Source organism: Xyrauchen texanus, chromosome 1 (assembly GCF_025860055.1).
Source record: "Xyrauchen texanus isolate HMW12.3.18 chromosome 1, RBS_HiC_50CHRs, whole genome shotgun sequence".
NCBI classification, from domain to species: domain Eukaryota; kingdom Metazoa; phylum Chordata; class Actinopteri; order Cypriniformes; family Catostomidae; genus Xyrauchen; species Xyrauchen texanus.
Window position 1 is genome coordinate 53,570,373 of NC_068276.1, and position 23,307 is coordinate 53,593,679.

The following is a 23,307-nucleotide window of genomic DNA, read 5'->3' on the forward strand; positions in this document are numbered from 1 at the left end:
AGTTCACACCTCCTAGTATATGACCTTTCAAACACTAAAAGTGTCTTACAAAAGTTAAATTACTAAATTGTTTTGTATGAATGAGTGATCAGGATGGTTTTCACATAATTTTGTAGCAAAAACTCTAGGCTACATGATCCAGTTCTCAAAAGTGTTGTGGACAAATGCTTAGTATGTGTTATATGGCCTTATTTCAATGACTTAAAATGTTTGTTTTTTCAAAAACCATGCATAAATATTATTTTCTCAAAAATACAAACATGTACACACATGTTGCTCACATATTATTGTAGCCCAGTTTGTGCTGAATACAGTGTTATCAGACTTTAGTCAAAACTTCTCCAGGGCCCAAACACCCTCAGACCCCAGAGAGTTAAATAAGTATTAAAGTAATATAATATATGTATAAACATACGGCATGCATAATTTTTACAAAGAGGTGTTTAATACAACATTATAATTTTGTATGTTTTAAGATGCATTATTTATACAGGCTTCATAGGATGTGAATATTCTGTGATTACATGCAAAGAAAGCACAGATATCACAATGATCTGTCAGTATGCTGTAAATCAGACATGACAAATGTTATGAAGCGATTCCATTGAAATAACCTTTCAAAACATCTGGTAAAGCTGGATACTAAAATTCCACATGTCTCCTTATATTTGGAACATTAATACAGGTTTATGAATTATTGGCATGCAACTTATAAGGTCATATCAAACAAGTAGCTGTGAAGCAGCATTATAAAATTCACACTGCAAAACAGTGGGCACATAGCTTAAATCTGTTTTGCAAATTTTTGCATTCAGCCACATTTTTCTCACTTGTCACAACAACTCAATGCTCCTTTCAGAACAACACACCTCTTTGCTGAAACACAGTTCCTTTTGGAGAGGACCAGGGACAGCAAGGGGTCTAAATCTGCTAGAGAATGTCACTTGTGGAAAAAAAGCTCTTTATTTTGAGTACTCTTCCTAAAATAGCTCTGTCTGTATCGAGAATGACCAATGGGATTCAACTGCTCTTTCACATACAGTACAAGCCGTTTCATCTGTCACCTGAATTAATGGCTTCTCTCTTCTCTCTAGAGCTGCCATAATGAACCTGAGCTTTCAATGGAATGTTAATGAACGTATTTTGACACAAAAATATTATCAGATGGTGAGGTTTTTTTTTTTTTTCTTCACAGTAACTGATCAGGGATCAGAAATAAGAGTTTGGCATAGACTGTAGATGTTTGAGAGTGTAGAAGGCTCGCCACAGAATAATAATTCAAGAAAAGTTAATTGTGATGAAGTTTATTATCAAATAAAATATATTATTTAATTTACTTTAATAAATTTACTTAATAAATTAAGCATTCTTGTAGGAGCATTCAGATTTTTTGCATTTTGACATTATCTTCATGATAATGAAATGCATCTCCTCCTCACCACCCCCAACCTCCAGCCAATATATATATATATATATATATAAGCAATATCACATGAGCAAGAGTGTGATATGGCCCTACATTAGCACTGCTGTGATACGGCCACAGTTAGTTATAGCATGATTGTGTGTGTTATATTGCTTATATACAACAGTTCAATGAACAAGTACATTTTATAAAATGAGGAAAAACTGAGTACGGTCATAAAAAACTAATTTGTGCATGGAACTACTTTCTTGCAGCGGACCAGAATCTGCCGTTGCTGGTTCAAACCAAATGATGCGTCCAAGCCTTCGTTATTAATTCAAAAATGTCCCTTCAGAAAAAGTATTTGAGCTTGTGCTGTTTCTAACAAGTTATTGGATAAACAAGGATGTGTGTTTGTGTGTGTGTGAGAGAGAGCGAGAGAGAGAGAGAGAGAGCGTGTGCGCAATCACCTGTTGCCACACCCAAGCAGAGATGCTGTCAGCATTCTGATGATCAGCTTTCTCAGTGGTAAAATAGCCGTTCAAGTGGGGTATTCCTCTCTATTTCACGATAGCCGGTGCATAAGAGTCATTCACTATAGAAACCTCAATGTCCTCCTCCATTTTAAACAGCACGTCTTCTCCAATTTGGAAACACCGGTAAGAGGTAATCGCCTTGAGTTCTGTAATCAATCAGTCCGTTGTGTCTCTCAGCTGTGAATGAGCCTTAATGCTGAAGTTGTTTGTTTAAAGCTATTTCCTAGCTTTAGTTATATTACTGTACACAAAAAAATATATATTTTGCCACCACCTGCTGGCTAACATGTGTAATGAAAAGTTATTTATATAAAATGAGACACACAGCCTACAGTAGCTCTTAACACATCTGCACTGCTCTTTCACTTTTGTTTAAAATGGCAAGAAGACAAGCGGAGTGATACACACACAGTGAAACGTCCGAGTGCTGATGGTGAACGTCTCTCATCCAATCAGATTCGAGGACCGGAACTAACTGTTGTGTGTATATATATATATATATATATATAATTATTGTTAATATTATTATAATAATTATTATTTTTAGTCATTACTCTCATCTCATACATTTATCATTACTATAATGTGAAAAACATATATATACTTTAAAGGTGAAATGTGTAAATGAATAAGCCCCAAACTGAATTCTATGGACAAAGCAAACACAAAGAGCAATGTTTTGGTAGTGAGGTTAATTGTCATGAACTTTTCATATATCTTTTTATTATTATTAAATAAATGTGGGGGTGAAATGTGAACGGTCTATGTTTACATGAAATTCACCATTAAAGGGTCAGGATGTCATATCTAACGCGCTCGCTCGCTTGCTCACTCACCTAAATCTTCCCCTCTCTCTCATATGTAATGCTGGAACATCCAAATCATTTGGAAAGTTCATGTAATGAACTGATTAAACAATTCACTTATATTTAGCATTAGGAACTCCAATTCATTTTAGTGAGTCGGTTCGTTTGGACGATTCAAATAATTGAACTGCTTCACATAAAAGATTAATAACACATCCACGTATCAGACCGCTTATCCAGGTATCACGAGCCATCTTTCCTGCTCCTCGGCTCACTGTGAGATCTTTAGAAGTAAGCTAATAAAATAATTTCAACTCAAATCAGTGTTTTATGTCTATTTATATATTTATTTGGCAAGTAGTGTTGTCATAAGATGCAAAATGAGCAGTCAGACATTCATTATTTACAAAATAATCACCATCAGAACTGTTCTTCTCACATAATTACATAATTTCGATGCAAATCAATATTTTATGCCCATGTATTTATTTATTTGGTTCGTAGCCATGTAATAAGCAGGATATTGTACAGTCAGCCAGTTATCATCACAAAATAAACCCCTTCAGGGTGATACAAGATCCTGATCTCTCTGTCTGGGTTTGTTTTGCGATAACAACCGGTTGACTGTACATTGTCCCTTACCAACAGCAGTGTCATTTTGCAATATAGAGTACATAAGGTTGCCATTTGTATCACAAATATTTTCCCCCCTAAAATGTTATCCTTGTCCATTATACGTATTTGTATATTTTTGTGTGGGTAGAGTTGTTAAGACATTTCAAATTTTTCCACCAAACATGGAAATAACCCATATTTGTGAATGAAATGGGATAAGCACCAAGAGACAGCTTAGAGGGACACAGAGGAGAGTGCTCAGCGCCTCTGGGACATTCAAGCACTCCAGAGGAAACATTTACGGTGGTAGTGAGTGATCCCCCTTGCGCAGATTGGAGGAGTGGCGCACGGCTCCATATGAGCCGGCACTCACATACACACAAGAAAGAGCAGGCACAGGCAGAACTCTGGGGATGTGGCCACGGGGAGGAAGTGTTCCTCTGTCACCAAGTTCTTTTGAGGCTTAAACGTCTGGAAAATTCTGCAGCAAGGAAAAACATAAATATGAGCAGCTGCATTGTCCTTTACCTCCCGTAGTGTCATTTTGCAATATAGAGTACATAAGGTTGCCATTTTACAAGTGTATCACTTTTTTTTCCCCTAAAAAAAACATTTTATCCTCATCCATTATATGTATTTGTATGTTTTTGTGTGGGTAGTGTTGTTAAGACATTTCTAATTTTTCCACCAAACATGGAAATAAGCTTTTTTTTACACTGTCACCCAAAAGTCCTTTGTTTTCAATGTGTCTAAACTCTTCAGAATACAATGGAATATACTGTATATATATATCAGCCATTTAAAAATGTTAATTATGAATACAATTATCATTTGTCAATTTTCTTTAAAAAAAAAGAAAAGAAAAGAAAAGTTGGTTAATATAGAGTAAGCATCTAGATTTCACCTGTGCCTTTTTAACACATATATGCATTTTAGGGGGTAGAAGAGTACCTTGATGTGGTTTAACTTCTTTAAGTTATGAGTAACTTGTAGATTGGGAAGCTACAGTTTCAAAGTATCTTCATCAGAACTAGTGATTTGAATACATATTACTTACCTTGTGCACTGTCCTTTTATTTTTCGATTTGTACACCTGCCATTGGGAAATGTTAAGGTGTATCATTACATTTGTTTTAGCCTGAGTCTCTCCCTCTCGCTCTCTCTCTCTCTCTCTCTCTCTCTCTCTCTCTCTCTGTCACTCTATCTCTGTTTTGTATGCTACCTTCATTCTGTCAGCTATGTTTTGCTTTCACACCTCAGTCCCTCTCTGTTCCTCTCCTGTCTTTTCTGCTTTCACTCTGCTTCTCGCTCTTCCTTTATCTTCCCTCGCCACATCTCTGTCCTATTCACCTTCTCTCATGCAAGAGCAGGCTGTCTCTGTAGTCTCTCTTATCTTTAACCTCACTGTCTTTGGCTTTCTCCCACTTTTTTTTTTACCTTTTGTGCTCAATCTCGTGGCACTTAGTGTTGCCGTCACCCAGAGTGTTTCTGAAGTGTTAAAGCATCAAAACTGGCAGCACAACAGCCCCATAATCGCCTATCATTGCTGGTTCATGGACAGTGACTCTCATTCTCTCTCCTTCCGCCCCTCCTCCCTCCCTCTGCCGTGTTTTCACTCGGGGGCCCCGCTGGCACCGCCTCCCCAGCTACATTCGTAGAAGGTGAAACAGCCACAGATGGTGCTCAGGCTCAGAAACAGTCGCTCTTCTACAACTGTGTTTGAGTGAAAGAGCGTGAGTGCCAAGAGACAGCTTAGAGGGACACAGAGGGGAGCGCTTAGCACCTCTGGGACATTCAAGCGCTCCAGAGGAAACATTTACTTCAGCAGTGAGTGATCCACCTTGCGCAGACTGGAGGAGCGGCACACGGCTCCATATGAGCCGGCACTCACAGACACACAAGAAAGAGCAGGCACAGGCAGAACTCTGGGAGTGTGGCCACGGGGAGGAAGTTTTCTCTGTTAACAAGTTCTTTTGAGGCTTAAACGTCGGGAAAATCCACAGCAAGGAAAAACATCAATATGAGCAGCTGCAGGAAACGATGCAAGCGTGAGATTCTGAAGTTTGCTCAGTACCTCTTCAGATTTATCACTGGTACACTCAATGCAGGTAAAGTTTTAAGTAATTTTCCAAATGTTTGGAGCAATTAATTTTTGGCAAAGTGATGATATTTTTCTTTGTAAATATTAGGCTAATCGATCAAATCACTATTATTGTCACAAGTGCAATGATGAGTGGAAAAAACCTGGGTGCATGGTTCATTTGCAGTGATATAAGAAGGTAATATATAGAATATATAGAATAAACAATATATTCACAATATTAACTTAATACATTGCAGACCAGTGTTGGGAGTAACGCAATCAAAGTAACGTGTGTTACTTTATCAGGTTACATTTCCGAGAAATGAGTAAAGTAACGGAATATTTTTTGTTTAAGACCATAATATCGGAGTTACTTTTTAAATAAAGTAACATGTTGCTTTTGTACAAGTCTACTCTCCCTGTGTTGCGAGAAATCAGGAGTAAAAGTGTGCAAACTTTGGGGAGGAGATGTAGTGCAGGATGGGCATTTTATTTCTAGTGTGAGGCCAGAGACTATGTTGCAGAGACGAATCACTTCTATTTAAATGAATGAGAGAAATGGTAATGCCCAACCTAGAATCTACAGTCAATGGATATAGAAAGTCACCTTTTAGATACAGACATCACCTGTCAATCAACTCGCTAATGTGCATAGCATTACGTGTTTTAACGTAATATGAGGTCAGTAACATTCGGTTGAGTGAAACGCGATAGATTCATGTGTAATACACACTGCATTAAAAAAAGCAGTGAATGCGTTTAGGCAGAGGGATTATAAGACTAGTCTTCCACTGGCCACGACATGATACACAGGGTGAATTACTCCCTCAATTCACTGATTTATGCAGCCAAACTGCTCAGTGTTACAGCTAGGAGAATGGGATGAGAAAAGCTGACTCTGGATCAGTGACTCTATGCAACGTTCTACATGGTTTGTGTAAGCAGTGAAAATGTCTTGGTTTCTAAAAATATTCTACACTTTTGTTTTATAATTAACAAGTAGTTTGATTCATGAAGTCTGTTTTTATGACATTTTGGTAGCATTAATTACGTTTACATTTAAGTTGCATCAACATGCACCTTTGAAGTTGTATGTGATCAACCAGTGGCGTGTGTATGCACCGTGGATCAACTCAAAACAAGCGTGCACATTCATCAGACTTATTCCTTGAACATATTAGGCTGGCATTCCCCATTTAATTTTATCCTGACTGATGAAAAACATCTTAAGTTGACTCTGGCATTGTCGATGGGCACAGTACATTTTGACATACATGATGCAGGTTCAAGTGTTGGACTTTGCTGCTTTAGGTAAGACAGTGGTTATTGTTCATTGTTCATATTGGCTGCCATATTGGTGGAAAAACAAATCATACATATTCATGGTATTGATTCATGGTATTGATGTGTTGTAGATTAGCTAGCATGGCCTGTAATGTCTCTTGTATGCAATGCATGGCTTATTTGTATGGAATGCCTAGCAGCATAGCAGAAGAGAAAGTGACTTTAAGAAAAAAGTAACTCAAAAGTAACACAAAATTAACGTAATGCTTTGCCTTCCATAAAAAATAAATCTATAATTAAGTTGCTTTTTAAAGGAGTAACGCAATATTCAAACAAGTTACTTTTAAAAGTAATATTACCCAACACTGTTACACACTATCCATAATGTACACATAATCCTTAGATGTTGTTTTTGTCGGATTTATGTGATATATATTACCATTTCTTTCTCTATATTTGAGGAGTACATTATTGCATTTGTAATAATGTACTGTATATAATACTTTACTTTGGTGCAAGTAACCATTATCCATATATTATAAATTGAGGCAGTGCATCTCAAACAAACTGCAGGCATACCTTAACCTGATTTTGAAATTTGTTATATATCTTCTCCTTCCTAATCTCTTTAATCAGGTCAATTAATCCCAGTCCACTGTCAATTAGGATGAGGCAAACAAATTTTCCCCATCATTTGCCAAATATAAATTGATGTGTCAGCTCTTTTGGGCAGAGATGGGCCCTGCTCCATATATTGCAATGTATTTACTCATGATCCTGTGCTTGGGCCTGGTTAAGAGTATTGTGCTATAGTTTTCCCAAAGTTGCTTCAAATAATGTAAAATTGTGTTCCTCCTGTATATGTGCAGCAGATCATATTTCAAGACTTGGTAGGTACACTGCATGAAAACGTCAGTAAATCAAAACAAAAACAAAATGTGTTGAACTTGACAAATAGTTTACTTTTCCATGATTCAAGATAAGATGTCTTCTGTGGATGTTTTTGAAGCAAATGTATAGATACACTTGTGATGCTCTAATCTCTGAAATAAATCGAATTGTGAAAAAATAATAAGATACTTTAAATTTACCACCCAACACCAATCTTGAAATACAATGCATTTTGATCTATGTAGCTCTATGTAATATGAATAATAGTACTTAGTGCAAGATATTTGCTGCATATATCTTTCAGTCATTGCGGATTAAGGTCTAACAATTTTACAATGTAGAGGAATTAACATATAATCGTTAAGTTCTCATTTTGTAGTATGGACTGCAGTTTTCAGATTATGGTTGTGTTCGCATCAGCGCAAGGAAGTTTTACTGTAGCTGATTCAGGCAAAAACTGATGTATTTCAATTGCTGTGTACAGTATGTCTGCAGTACGTGTTTATGTGTCTGAATATGTGGGTGTGTTTGACAACAAACACCATGGATAGTAAAGACATTGCTTTGCTTGTCTTATTTTTATAAATATGATGCATTAAAGTGAGCTGTTAACAGAGTTTTTACATGCAATCTTTTTCAAACAGTAGTGCTGCTGTTGTAGATTTGTGTTGGCGCTCTTATGTAGTGTTTGATCACAATCACACACTAACAGACAAAGAAAGACTTATCCTCATTAAACCATTGTGTGGATTGGAGTCATGGCTTGGGGCACTTGCCTTGTAGTTGTGTATTGGTGACAGGTTGTTCAAGGGATGGTTCACCCCAAAATTAAAATGTTTTCATGATTTGCTCACTCTCTGTACTGGAACACAAAATATGTTATGTGGAATGTTAGCCTCAGCCACCATTCACTTTCATTTCAATAGCGACTGAGGCTGTCATTGTGCCTAACATCTCCTTTTGTGTTCTAGGACAGAAAGTCAAATTATTTTCTGGTGTCATTTTTTATCTTTTTTTGGGTGAACTAACCTTATTCTATTAATTACTTAATTTTAGTATAAAATATGCTAGCCAGTTTATAATATAACAGTATACTAAGCAGTTTATTTATGGGTCATTTGCCATAATGTGATGTCTTAGCTAAGGGTCTAGTTCCACTCAGTATGAATGCAGTGAATCTATATTTAATTCTGATTGGTCGGTTCTGCATTCAAATATTTTTGTATAATGAACGCCAAACTGTATATTTGACCGTTGTCACTGGCAACCAATCTCCTACACTTAGCTAGTTTCATGTCTCTCATAGCACTCCTAGGTCTCCATTTTATAACATAAAAAAATAAACTCAAATTAATATTTAATGCACATCATTTATATTTTTCTTTAGTAGCAATGTAATAAGCTTGATGTGCATCCAGCCAGGTATTGCAAACTTTTCCATTGCTTAAGTATAGATATACTGCTGTATTCATTAATAATCCCAGACCTTGCCAAATGGTCATTTAATTTAATCGATGTGTGGGTCAAATGCATCAAAAATTCATTTATCCTCATATTAGTGTCAGCTGTTTGGGGATGATTACCAGAAGATATCAATAATGAATATAAAGTACTGGAAAGGCTGTCTTGATCACTTCTGGGAGGGAACCCAATATTAGATATATTGCTGAGTCACTGAAAATGAGTGTTGATACTGATAACCTGGCAGACTGACACCTTTTCGGACTTAATGTTGCTGGTGCTTGCCTTCACTTGACATCCTTGATTCGTTGCTGTATTGATTCAACTGAGACAAAAAGACAATCTGCCTGTAGCTGGTAGTAAAACAGTGTTGTTTTATTGTATCCTGCTTTTCTCTGCTCACACTAAAAATAGAATGAAGGTGAAAACAAATGTAACTTTAAATTTAACATCAATGTCATCAAATGACATCAAAATTAGTGTTTTGTCACCTTTAGTCCAAGTGTGATTGCTTTTAGGTCATCCACGGATAAACTAGTGTATTCATACACATTGACAGAATTCACATTTAACAGTTAAAGGTACAATATGTAATATATTTACTATAACAAAGCATAAAATGATATTTATGTTATCCGAAATGTATGAAACTTGCTAAGTTGAAATACTGGCTTCTCCGAAAACAATGCTACAGCCAGTATATTCTACTTTGAAATGCCCATTCTGGTCCGCAATTTCTGTTTGTGTTTTGGCCTGTGTGATTCCGCCCACTGCCCATTTCCCAATAGTATTTTGACACCCCGGGTTGCCAGATTTGCTACAAGTTAGTGGTAAAACACAGTGTGCGGCAGCCATGGAAGCCAGCAATACATCTAGCTAACATTGACAGAGTTATAAAAAATACACATGAGCCGGTTTGTAATTTGCAAACAGTAAACACATTGCAAATGTGTACATTAGCTGATCAACTAACAGTGTAAGGCTCATCGCTTGCCATTTGTCATTTTGCTTGTTCCTGTTGCGTGTCCTCTACCTGGCAACCCGCATGAGCTTTGAGACTTGGGAGGAGGGGGTGGGGGAGACTACTCTCTCCAATATTTTGAATTTGGACTGCAGTAGCCATTTTAAACGCTTGATGTCAATGTTACATACTGCTCCTTTAAATATTATATAGTAAAGGTTTTAAACAGCCAGTTATTGGATGCCTGTTTAGCGAATTAACCTTTTTCAACTTGAATATGCAAAAAAATATTCTAAAAGAACGAGAGTGAATCTGTACTACGTTTACAGATGATTGTATAAAATCTAACTGTACATAATGCTGAATATATTGTTTTCTAATGCAAAGGGTCCAGATATTTGATCATCCTGATAATGCCAAATGTAAAGTCTGATATATCTAGTAAATTTATACTACCAAATATTATTTTACTGGATAAGCATACGCTACAATTAAAATATTATTTTTGAGAAAATAATAGTTTAGAAGCATGTAATCAGTGCATGCATGTCAACATTCCCGGTTTTACCAGGTTCTCCCCATTTACAATTTCCCCCGATAAACTCAAGATTTTCCGCATCCACACTTTGCTCATGTGAATGTGTTAGACCTCCAGGTAAGGTTGCCACCCATCCTGTAAAATATGGGATCATCCCATTTTAAATGTGATTTTTTTTTTTACCCATAAGCTGGTCAGATGGCATCACATTTTAACAAAATACAGGAACTAAAATGTATTAATTTTAATTAATAAATTCCATTAATTGAAGAAATAATCAAATATTAATCAATTATCAAAATAATCATTAGTTGCAGCCCTAATATGTCAAACCTATAGTTATGTGCCAATTATTGCATATAATGCAATTGCCAATAATCAAGAATTTGAATTATATTTTATTTAAATAATTAAGAGGTACTATAGGTATGATGTAAATGTCTTCTGTATGTTTATCCAACAAAAATGTATACATTTACTAATATACTTACTCAGTGGCCTGATTTCAGTAAAGGATTGGAAATGAGTATGTGATACGATATCTTTAGAAAAACAAGTCCTTTGTATTACAGAAAGATTTTGTATATAGAAAGACCGTTTCAGGGTTTAGCAAATGAAAATGGGACAACATTATGTTAGATGACAAAAAGTTTCTTTTTGTGGTGCCAATTGTAATGCAACTAAAAATGTCAAGCTCAAATGTTCATTTAAGAGTCAGATTTCCTTTATCAAGAAATTAACATACACTGAACATACTATAAGTAGGGTGCTTCTCATTTCTGAATTTGTTCATCCTCGTTTCCTTTGCTTGCTTCCTTTCCTCGCTTTCTTGCTCCTCCTTCTTAGGAAATGAGGAAATGATGCCAGAAAGTGAAAACGAGGATGGAGGAATCAAATAATCTTACTAAAACCTAATAATGCAAGATGCACTGTTAAAGTATGTTACAGTTCTTGTTTATTTAAACCGCAAAGCTGAAACATGAAATAAAAGTGTTGTGTTAGATTTGTGCATCTGGTGATTTGATAAAAAAAAAGTCTTCATCTCAGGATGCTCCTGTGCCTCCTTGCTCAAGTGTCCTGGGTAAGCTTCCTCTGTCCTAACTTCATTGTGGTGCATTTAGAGAATTGATACATCCTTGATCGGTTTCCAGGTCAAGGGTTGAGGACGGAAGAACGAGGAAACAAGGATGCACAATTTAAGAAATTAGAAGCACCCATAGAAGCTACTTAATTGTTCGAGAGAGGTGATCGATCACCTGAAAGAAATCAGTCAATTATAAAACCAGATCTGAGCCGGAGCCTGATTGGATTTGATGTGTAGAACATCACAATGGGACGCAAGGAAATCTGTGTCCGGGGAGAAATCACCTTATATTGGTTGCTCGGTTTGCACCCTGCACAATGAAGCAATTAGTCCATTTTTTATATTGGATAAGCTGCATAATAGAATTGCAGATTTGGAATTTCTAATTTCATGAATATCCTCATTTATGTAACTAATATGTTGTAGTCTTTAATTAATTAATCTGGTTTACTTTGCCTTTGTTTAAATAGAAGGGTAAATGGTTGAAGCCAGCTGGGTTTCCATCCAACTGTTTAGCATTTGTTTAGGCGCATCTCTAAAAATTTGACTAAAGAAAATGTGAATCATTGCACATTTCCACTTCATCATGGGGTCATCCGTTTAGGGGTGTAATTCCAAAAGCATAGTTAGTCAAGTATGTTCGCAAGTTCCATCATTACCAACATACTGTAGTGCAACAATTTGGTATTTCAGTAGTTCCAATGAACATTCGCAAACAGCATCACACAGTTGTGTGGTTGGAACTACAGCTCTCCACCTTGTGGTTAGAAGCAGAATTTCTTGTTAGTGTGCTGTGTGTACATCACAGGCTTCTATGTCTTTAATTCCATACATATATCTTTCATTCTGTCAAGACTCTGACCACATTTACATGCATTTAAGACAACGGCTTATTCCAGGGTTTTGCAGAAAGCGATGTTATGCATCCCCTTGCATAACATCATTAATTCAATTTCTTGTAAGCAAACTTGCGGCAAATTGTCCATTGTTGCCAAAGGTCTGCCAGTTCATCACTACCGGCGAAAAGCTGCAAACTGCTGGCAAACATTTGCGGCGAATCAAAAGCTCAAAAATAACGAGTGACAAATTTGCTGCAAGTTTGAAAGTTGGCCATGAAGAAAATTAAATCCTTTAGCACATTTGCAAGGTTACAGCCTTGGATATATAATTTCTTCAGTTGTTATACTGTAGATGTGAACAACCCATTACATTATACTGTAGCTTAGCATTTTATAGCATTTATATATCTGTGGAATCTCTGGGCAGAATGAAACACTATGGACCTTATTTATGAGACAAGGTGATAAAACCGTTATTACAATTTTTTTTGCATTCAATATAATGGGACGATTTACTCAAGATTGGATTCATGTACGGTTTACAGACATTTGTTCTGCTCACATTTCCTGAATAAAGCCCTGTGGTTTATTCCTTTATGTGCTCCGGTAATTTGGGAGCCCCATTTATGTCCAAAGCCCAAGGGTGCCCCTTATGCAATTCAAGATTTTATATAGATTTTATTGGACCTTGTATAGGCTTGGTCTTAAAGACACACCCACCTGCTGGCGATGCCAGTTGGAGGATGGAGACATGGTCCAAGTTTTTTGGTGGTGGATTGAGATCCAGGAATTCTGGTTGAAGGTTCAGAGTTTTATGTGTGACGTGGTGGGCACTCAGGTTTCATTTTGCCCCAGACTCTGTGTTTTGGGCGATGGGGCAGTCATCGATGTGAGGAATTGTTACATAGAGAATTGGGTTTGAACCTGTGTGATGATCACCAGGCAGATTATTTTAATGGGTTGGGGGTCAGATGGTGTGCCCCCATTTTGGGAGTGGTGCACGGAGATGGGAATGTGGCAGCTTTTGAAGAAGTGTCATTTGGATGGGGTAACTTAGATTTTATTGTTCAGAAATGGGGCAATTATGTTTTTGCTTGTCTTTATTATTGTAAGATTTAATAAAAAAAAAACATTATTACAAAGGCCTGCTTTTGGATGTTGAAGCCTTTTAATTTTAACACTTGATTGGCTCTTCATTTGAAATCTGTCTTTTTGTTCTCAATCTGAGCACAATGTAATGTGCCGTTTTTTTGTTATTCTCCATTTATCGCTCTCAGCTGTCACAATCATCCACCTTGGTAATATAGCATCCATTTTTAGGGGGGCAGGTCGAAATACTTGGCACAGGATGTGGAACAATGTCTGTCTTTTGTCTTTGGGGAATGGAAACAAAATGGCCTCTATTTTCTAATCTTGCCTATAAGCATCTGCAGAACTTTCTCTTGGATTATCACATTTTAGCTCTCAAGCAAACCTCTCAGGGGCACATAGTTTAGATATTTTTAGCATGATGCTCAGTATACTACTATAGATTTCAAGTGATTTGATTTGGTTTGTCTGTGAAATTTGTGGAGGTCTTTGAGGCTAAAAACCTTCAATTCCTTGACATTGTGCTCTTTTCTTCTTTACACTCTTGCTGTGTGAGGTATTATCAGCTGCTCTCACTGGACATAATTTACACATAAACCATTTACAGCTCTTTTTTTTTTTTTTTTTTTTACTTCTATGATATGTGGAAATATAAGTGTAATTGTGATGCTGTGCATTCAGTTTTTTTGGTTTTGCTTCACGACAGAATTTGTAGCGGACATCTAATGCAACTCAACATCTTTTTAATGTTTATTGTAAAAAGTAATACAAATGCTCTTAAAATCAGACAAAATGTATTAATAGTGCCATGAACTGCATAGATATGAATAAGTATTCTTACATAAAGAGTGGTTCTAGCATATTTTCGTTTCCATATCACTGAAACATTCAATATTGATATTTTGACAGTAACTAAATCATGAAGAATTTTACATATGAACAATTTTTAACACCTAATTCCTAAATGAATCCATTAATATTGAATTTGTGCAGCTAATCTGTTCATTTGATTTAATTTATAATCAATGAGATTAATTAAATGTTTAGTGCTATGACATTTAATTAATGCTGTTCATGTGTTTACCTAATTTGACATTACAATGGTTTCAATATATCCTGTGAAATTTCTGCCATCGTATTCAACTAATTTGAAATTATTATATCACATTAACTAAAGATAAACATAAAAATTAATAAAAATTCTGTAATTTCTGTAAAGCAAAATAAATAAAGTATTGTACTTAAAATTATTGGGGAGTGGGGTGGGGGGTCCGGTCCGGGTGTGCTTGTAGGGGGCAACTGTATATTATACCTTAAATGTCACATATAAAACATAATTTGCTGTTTTAATATTTGCGTACATGCAATTTTTCAAGACAATTAAAGGTGCAGTATGTAAGATTCAGAAATTAATGACACCTGTGGCCGTTAAGTGAACTGCAGCCAGCTACTTGTTGCTCGCGCTAGCGTACACACTAAATAGGAATGTGAGTGAGCGAGCACCGACCAAAACAATGACGTAATGTACAAAGAGACTGAATGTGATTCACCGACATCAAGCTGACAGATGAGGTAGCATAATTAAAATTACACAGTTATGATTGTTTTACTACAAACATTGAGACTGCATATTATATTTGACTCTTCAGTGCTGGAACAGGGCTAAAACAATGTGTGGATATATGTCTGACTATGCGAGACTGTAATTTGAAGTAATCACTTTTCTTTGCATGATTCATTGACTGCATTTATACTATAGCCTATGTCAGCATTAGCTAGCTAGCCAGCTTTATCAATAGCTGTTAGCTAAATTTGGTGGATGACGACAGTAGCTGTTTATAAAATAGAATGTACATTATAAATATGTTGACACAATTCAGTAATGATGTGATTTTATCACAACTGATTTTGATATATACCACAAGATCATGTAGATTTACACTCTACAACATCAGGAAGATAAGACCCTTCCCCTCTGAACATGCCACACCACTTCTTGTTCAGTCACTTGTCATAACTAGACTGGACTACTGTAACACTCTCATTGCAGGCCTCCCTGCATGCGCAATTAGACCTCTGCAAATGATCCAGAATGCAACAGCACATCTGGTCTTTAATGAACCAAAGAGAGCACATGTTACACCACTCCTTGTCTCTCTCCACTGGCTACCAGTTGATGCATGTATCAAATTCAAGGCTTTGATGCTTGCATACAGAACAGTCACTGGGTCTGCTCCAGCATACCTAAAAAATTTTCTGCAGAGCTACATGCCCACTAGAAGCCTACGGTCGGCTATAGAAAATTGCGTTGTTGTACCAACACAAAGAGGCAACAAAAAACTTTCCCAGACTTTCAGTTTTATTGTACCACATTGGTGGAATGACCTTCCCAACTCCATCCATGAAGCTGACTCACGGTCTGTCTTCAAAAATGAATTAAAACGCATCTTTTCCAAGAGCACTTAACCAGTCACAAAAAACTATATATATATATATATATATATATATATATATATATATATATATATATATATATATATATATATTGCACTTGTTTATGTTTTGAATATTATTCTGATGCTAGTGCCGCTTTTGTACCACTGTCTCCTTAAGATGATTCGTTTATGTTTTCCTCTTCTGTAAGTCACTTTGGATAAAAGCGTCTGCCAAATGAATAAATGTAATGTAAATGTATATCGATGGGCTATTGTTTTATAATATTTGAATGTATATATTTTCTGTATAACCAAGTTAAGTTACACTAATGAGTCTATTAGACTATTAAACTAATGAGTCTTTTTGCATTATCTTGAACATTGTTTAGCATTCCTTTAATGTGTTACTGTAGTTTACCTTGCTGAATTATTACAGATTAACATTGTTTATGTCAGTTACTGTGAACCAGCATACCTGACATTTAATATAAAGAGAAGATCGTTGAAATTATTTGAAAGTTACGAAGCAAGGTAGCTTGCAATTCGTCAGCGTTAGCAGGCAAGATCAAGTTATCTAAAATTACACAGATCAATCCTTATGGCACTATATAAACTTGCCTGTCCAATTCAGGGTCTGTTTTGATCCCCAAAACAAAACGAAGGTCCCTCCAGGAATCAAATGCCCTACCGATGTTCACTCTAGTTTTTGCTCAACCACGATCCCGCTTAGCCAGACAGGATTCATTATACATTTTTTTTGTTAGTTTTTTTTGGCTTACTCGGAATTTGTGTAGGAGTGCGGTGTTGTGCTGGGAGCTAGACTTTTGCTGGATTCCATCTCTAAGATAACGTTACCTAGTGTTGCAGTTTGTTGTCACTGTCTGAGGCAAGGCTCTCAGGAGCACGCATAAATGTCACATCCTTTCGATTTTCCCGGTAAAAGCGACCCGCTCCCTGCACATTTCCATCCACTACGTAATGCGCATAATCATGAGAGAGCTCCTCGTCATGATGTAGCAGCTGAATGCCCTCTCCCTGCTTTGGGGACAATTTTATTTTGAAGATTGGAGCAAGTATCTCATTTTATTAAATGCATCCAAGAGACACCGCAGAATAAGTGTAATATCTGATATAATGTGGGCTAAAATAGCTGTGCTGCCCACACAGTGCCAGTTTCCGTATACCTGGGAACGTCCGCTCTCAAAACTGTTGTGGCGTATTGTTAGTGACCCACTTTATTGACCAGCTGTGTGTTAAACACTTCGGAATGACAAGTGCTATCTTCAAAGAACTGTGTGCCAAGGTCGGACCTTTGGTGGGCTAGTAACATCAAGCTATCGCACGCTCATAACACATGCACGAATGGTCAAAACACGTCACCGTTTCCATCACATTAATGTGCATTTTAGCTAATGCGAAACTCTAGAAACTCCACCTCCTAGTGCATAAAATTTTAAGCAAATTTAGAACGTTTATTTGCATATCAAGCGTTTCCATTCAGGATTTATTATGCGCAATTACAAAATGTATATAAAAGTAGTTGGATGGAGACCCACCTAGTGTCTATGCGCATTCCTTATTGAGTGCGCTTGGTGTGCGCCTCTTTAGAGAATTAGAGAATGTTTGCTTATATTAAGCTCAATTCTCTGTTATTGAGTACACATGTGCCTCTCCCTTGTGATTGGTGCACCACACGTTAAGTGTTTGATTGATAAATGGTGTTCATAAAGATGATGTTTTGTTTGTTATCTTCCCTGTAAACTATTTAGTGCTTCACTTGCATTTTGTTTACAAGAGAAGCAGCAGGATTAACTCTGCCGCTTTGTTTTCTCTCTTTCTCTCTCTATCTCTATCTCTATCTCTCCCGGTTAGTTGCTTGTTTGCTTTTTATTATTGCACCTGTACCCAACAGTACCAATAATAATCTGTATATAATATTAGGTTGAAGTGCATGGATGTAGTGAGCTTGGTGTATAAGAGCCTTTCTCACTGAAGGTAAGGCATTTATTCGGGCTTTAGTGGGTGGTTTATAAAGGGTTCATAATAAATTTGCCATTGCAAGTGCGGTGTGGCCATTTATAAGGCTAGCTGCTGTTTCTTCATACTTGCTTCTTTACATCTTTTCCAGCATTTCATCAAAGTCACAAATTTGTTTTTGCTAATCTTGTTGGACTACATTTGTCTTGTTTCTGCCCTCGACAGTGCAAAACATTAATAAACAAAATACCTCATTATAAATAACATAAGTATGTTGTTCCAGAAGTGAAAACCTGACAGATACACATACAAAAAATATATTTTATAATGAATGCTGGCCAAATAAGAGCGATCTGTAACCAGTTAGGTTTAGGTGTATTCAATAACGCAAAACATAAATTCCAGATGGGGTTTTGTGGTGATAAAGTGGGAAATTACGCTGTAAGGGTGTGTTCACACTTGTAGTTCGGTTCTCTTGGTCTGGACCAAAAAAGAAAATGATACATTTAGTCCTGGTTTGTTTAGCCTTCACACTGGCATTTTTAACACTTAACCTAAAGATAGAAAACAAAAGGCATAAGGATAAGGTCACAACCTTATTGGACAGCGTTTATGACATATATTTTGCAACGGAACTTGCCGAACATCCAAAACAATGCTGGCTGCTGGGCTAAATGCGCTTGTTGGATGTATATATGGTGGTATTTTTACCAGCTGAGAACAAACTAAAAGGAGTCAAAACAGCCCCAATAATTCCTCCATTGCACACACAAACAAAGATATGCTGCAAGGACAGCTGACGGCAGTTCCGACGCCTGTACCAAATTGTAATGGCATCATAGCTCCTATGATGAGAAGAACCAGGTATGCTTGTGGTCAGTATTAGGCAAATTACTTCCTGTTATTTGTCCATTTAGACATCTTTGATCCATGCTGCGTTCATGTATCAATCGAACCACACCAGAGTTCACACGAAGGTTCGGGTGGCAGCGTTCAAATGAACCGCACTAACAGAATAATCAAGTTCATTTTAATCGAACCATATCTGCCAAGTGTGAACACACCCTAAGAGTAACTTAACTTATACTTACATTTACACCAGCACAAATAATCCACATAAGTAAAACTTAATTGGAGCTGGCAGGTCCAAAGAGGCAAGACTAATGCTGAACTTCTGCCTTATCTCCAGAAGTTGTTGGCTCATTATTCGTTTGACATTCGGTTTCTCCTACCCGCACTCTCTAGCCCTGTATATCCTCCCATTCTCTGGAGCAAACAATTTTATAAAGAAATTATTAGCACAATAATGTTAAAATGAAACTTTTACTATTCTACCACTCCAAGAAGGAGCCAGGCCTATTGACATGGGGTAACTGTTTTTAAGATGCCCTGTCAAGTTAAAAAACACATCTTGGGACAGCTGTGTTCTGTTCTATTTGTAGCACTGCATCTAGCTTTGTTAGCACAAGAAGGCGCTTGGTCTAATTAGCCCCTAACACATTCAACTAAACATTGGCAAATATTGTATAATGACAGATGAATTTATGCTAAAATACTGTAGAATTTGGATGGGTGATCAGTGTAACTTTTGCTCACTAATACAATTTCATAAGCCTGTTTATTTAGCTACCCTAACCATACACAATTAAATGGTTAGTTGCTTTTTTATTTGCATTGCACTAGGGTCCGTGACCCTTTCAGAACAGACCTGTGGCCCATTTTTAGGTTACGACCCACCAATAGAGAAGCCCTGCATTCAAATATGGTACCGCGCTGTGGTGTCATCTGCCTGTGTGAACATTTGAACCTTTAGTCATGTCAGCCTAGTGTGTTTATTTGGACATTCTTTGCGACATGAGCCGTCTAGGTTTCCTCTATTTGGTTTCCCAACAGCTATTACCAGGTCATGTTCCAGATGAGACAGTGTACCTGGAGCCCATGTAATCCTTGAGCAGACACTGAATATTTAATCCAAGATTGCAGCTCATTGTGACTTAAGTATGCCTTATCAATTAGTTTGATAGACATACTCACCGCTGAGCTACTATTAAACAGCCTTGTACGTGTCCTCAGGATGCTCTCAGGAAAGATAGATGTGCAGTACTTAACCCCACTTATTAGTCTCAGTAGGTTTAGTATTGGGACAAAATCATTCTTTGCTTAAATGAACACGTGGATGACTAATGATGTAGGTTAGTTGCATTTTGTTTTGTGCATTTTAGCATTTTTTACTCCACTGTCTTACCCTATGAGACCCAATCATACATGCTTATTTATGTTGTTCATTATATTTATTGCCTGTGGTTAGCTTGCAATCACTTGTCAGATTGCCTGTCATCACTGAAACCACACCACACACAATGAAATATTAAACATGTCTTTGTTTTTAAACTGAGCAGACACTTTAAATGATCCTCAGGTTCTAGTCACTACCACAAAATGACTGTCTCCCGGACAAAGCAGAGGAAATAGGGCAGATTCTGCATATCATATTCTCATTACTAGCCTTCTCAATTCCACAATATAGAAATTAATCTTTTCCCGTCAAAATCATTGTTCCATAATACTTAGAGAAAGACCCTGGATAACAGCCCAGTGCAGTATTTCTCTTTTTCATTAATTTAGTCAGAGACTTATAGAAGTGGCTATTTCTTTATTTTGGTATAATACATGTACCACTATGCATGCTCTGCTATTGCTGTACTCTTCTAATTTAGTTACTGATGATAATCACCCTGTAAAGGGATTAATGGAAAGGAGGAGGCAAGAACCAGCTTGACAATATAAATAATATTTAATGACTAACTTAACCCAAAGACACACACACATGACTGACAGCTGCCCGTAAATGCTCTTTCTCTCTGACGCACCACCGTCCGCAGTCGGCCTTTATCCTTGGTCCTCACCACTCCTCCACCCTCTAACAGATGACAGCCACGCCTTCCAGGGCAGATCGGAGGTTGTCCTCTGTCCCCTGGTGGACAGAACGCACCGCTGCGTTCTCAGGGTACAGAAGGGGTCTCCCCCGCCCTTGGCAGGCGGTCAGCCGGGAGCCCTTCCCCGCTCGCAGTCGGTGGTCCTCTCTTAAACCCGCCATGTTTAGCTGCTGGTTGGGGTCTCCCCCCACCCCTGGCAGTGGCCCTGACCCAGCCCCGCCCTCTGCCCTGTCATACACCCAGCTAGAGTACCGGACATTCCATAATAATGTCACAACACAGTAATCCCAACGCATGTCTTTTTATACAGTACATTATCAATGCATACATGCATACCCCCTCATTAACTTGTGTTTTGCCTGGTTTAGTGCAACAAGAGCCTATGGCCTCCAGTTTGTGTCTCATTACAATCACAATCTAAATGGCATCAGTCACTGGTGATGTGATCACCAGCATGTTGACCTTTAGCGATGGCCCAAGTGGCACAGTTCACTGCCCTTTGAATCAACAGCCATAGGAAACGAGTCAGAAAAAAAAAAAAAAAAAAACGTGCATTACCTATGCAGAGGTGTTCTTAGTGTCATCAAGTAACTAGTCTATTAAAGGGACAGTTTAACCAAAGAACAGAATCTGTCATTATTTTCTCACCTTTATGTTGTTCCAAATCAAAATGACTTAAAAATGTTTAAGTAAAATGTTATCTCTAGGTATGACATGATTTAGATCACGGTAACTATATACATATCACTGTATACTTATTTTTGTTGTAAATTATACCTAAAAATTATTATTTTTTGATAACCATAAATTAATACCAATTTTGGATAGTACAGTCAATTAAATTCCTTAGACAATGTGAAAGGTATATACCTTTCACATTTTCTTTCTTTTGATTTAGAACTTGATATTGAAAACCAAAATATAGGATTATGCATAACTATATATATGAGCAATACGTGTAGCATCATTGTAAAAACAGCATCAGATTTTATAATACTTGAGTGAAAAACAAAAAAATCAAGCCAGTAACCAATATAATAAAACAGAGTTCAGACTTGCTTGGCACACATCTCATGCTGTATTTTTGCATTGCTTTGTCCTTTGTCACTTTTAAATGTAAATAACGTTAAGCAGTCCTGTCCACTAAATAGCTGTGCAATATACAGTATCTACCACTAAGTAAACGGTGTAGCATAATCCTTTCTGTTTGATATCTTGGTCATCCAGAAACACATTTTCCCATTTTAATTCAACTGTGCATATGTGGATTAGGATGTTTTAACATACAGATGTTAATAGTAAGCAACCTAGTATCATTAATTAAATTTACAATTAATAATTTGATAATAAAGATGTTTTCATAATAATATCAACCTCAAATTACTTGCTTTCCTCTCTGGGCTGTACTGAAATTATTACAGTGCATTCATAAAGTATTCAGACCCCTTCATTGCTAAAATGCTTTAAAAAATAAATATATAAATAAAAATCCCACATCAATCTACACTCCCCATAATGAAAAAGCAAAAACTTGATTTTTGATAATGTTGCAAATGTATTAAAAATAAAAAATTGAAGTATCACATTGACATAAGTATTGAGACCCTTTGCAATGACACTTGAAATTCAGGTGCATCCTATTTCTTTGGATCATCGTTGAGATATTTCTATATTTTGATTGGAGTCCACCTGTGGCAAATTCAATTGGTTGTAGATGATTTGGAAATGCACACACCTGTTTATATAAGGTCTCACAGCTGAAAATACAAAGAGAAAAAACCAAGCCATGAGGTCAAAGGCACTGCCTGCAGAGCTCAGAGAAAGGATTGTATTGAGGCACTGATCTGTGGAAGGCTACAACATTTTTTCGGCTTCATTGAAGGTTCCCAAGAGCCCAGTGACCTCCATAATTCTTGAATGGAAGAAGTTTGAAAGGACCAAGACTCTTCCTAGTGCTGGCCATAAGGCCAAACTGAGCAATCGGGGGAGAAGGGTCTTTGCAAGAGAGGTGACCAGGAACTCAGTGGTCACTCTGGTTGAGCCCCAGAGATCATGTGTGGAGATGGGAAAACGTGCAGAAGGATAATCATCACTGCAACACTCCACCGATCTGGGCTTTATGGCAGAGTGGCCAGACAGAAACCTCTCCTCAGTGCAAGACACATGAAAGCCTGCTTGGAATTAGCAAAAAAGCACCTAAAGGCCTCTCAGACTGTGAGAAACAAGATTCTTTTGTCTGATGAAACAAAGATTGAACTGTTTGGCCTCAATTACAAGCATCATATTTGGAGGAAACCAGGTACTGCTCATCACCTGTGCACTAGCATCCCAACCATGAAGCATGGTGGAGGTAGCATCATGCTGTGG

At 37.1% G+C, this 23,307-nt stretch overlaps 1 protein-coding gene across 3 annotated transcripts in view; it reads left to right on the forward strand.

Annotated features, from left to right (window-relative positions):
* LOC127654638 (Kv channel-interacting protein 4-like) overlaps positions 1-23,307 on the forward strand; it is a 238,566-nt gene that overhangs the window by 84,944 nt on the left and 130,315 nt on the right. Inside the window, exon 1 of one of the 3 annotated variants that reach the window (XM_052143809.1) lies at positions 5,042-5,470. The exons of the other annotated variants lie outside the window; for them this stretch is intronic. Within the exon in view, the coding sequence (XP_051999769.1) occupies positions 5,383-5,470 (88 nt within the window). The 5' untranslated portion in view covers positions 5,042-5,382. Of the gene's footprint in view, positions 1-5,041; positions 5,471-23,307 lie in introns of those variants that run through there. 3 annotated transcript variants of the gene reach the window in all.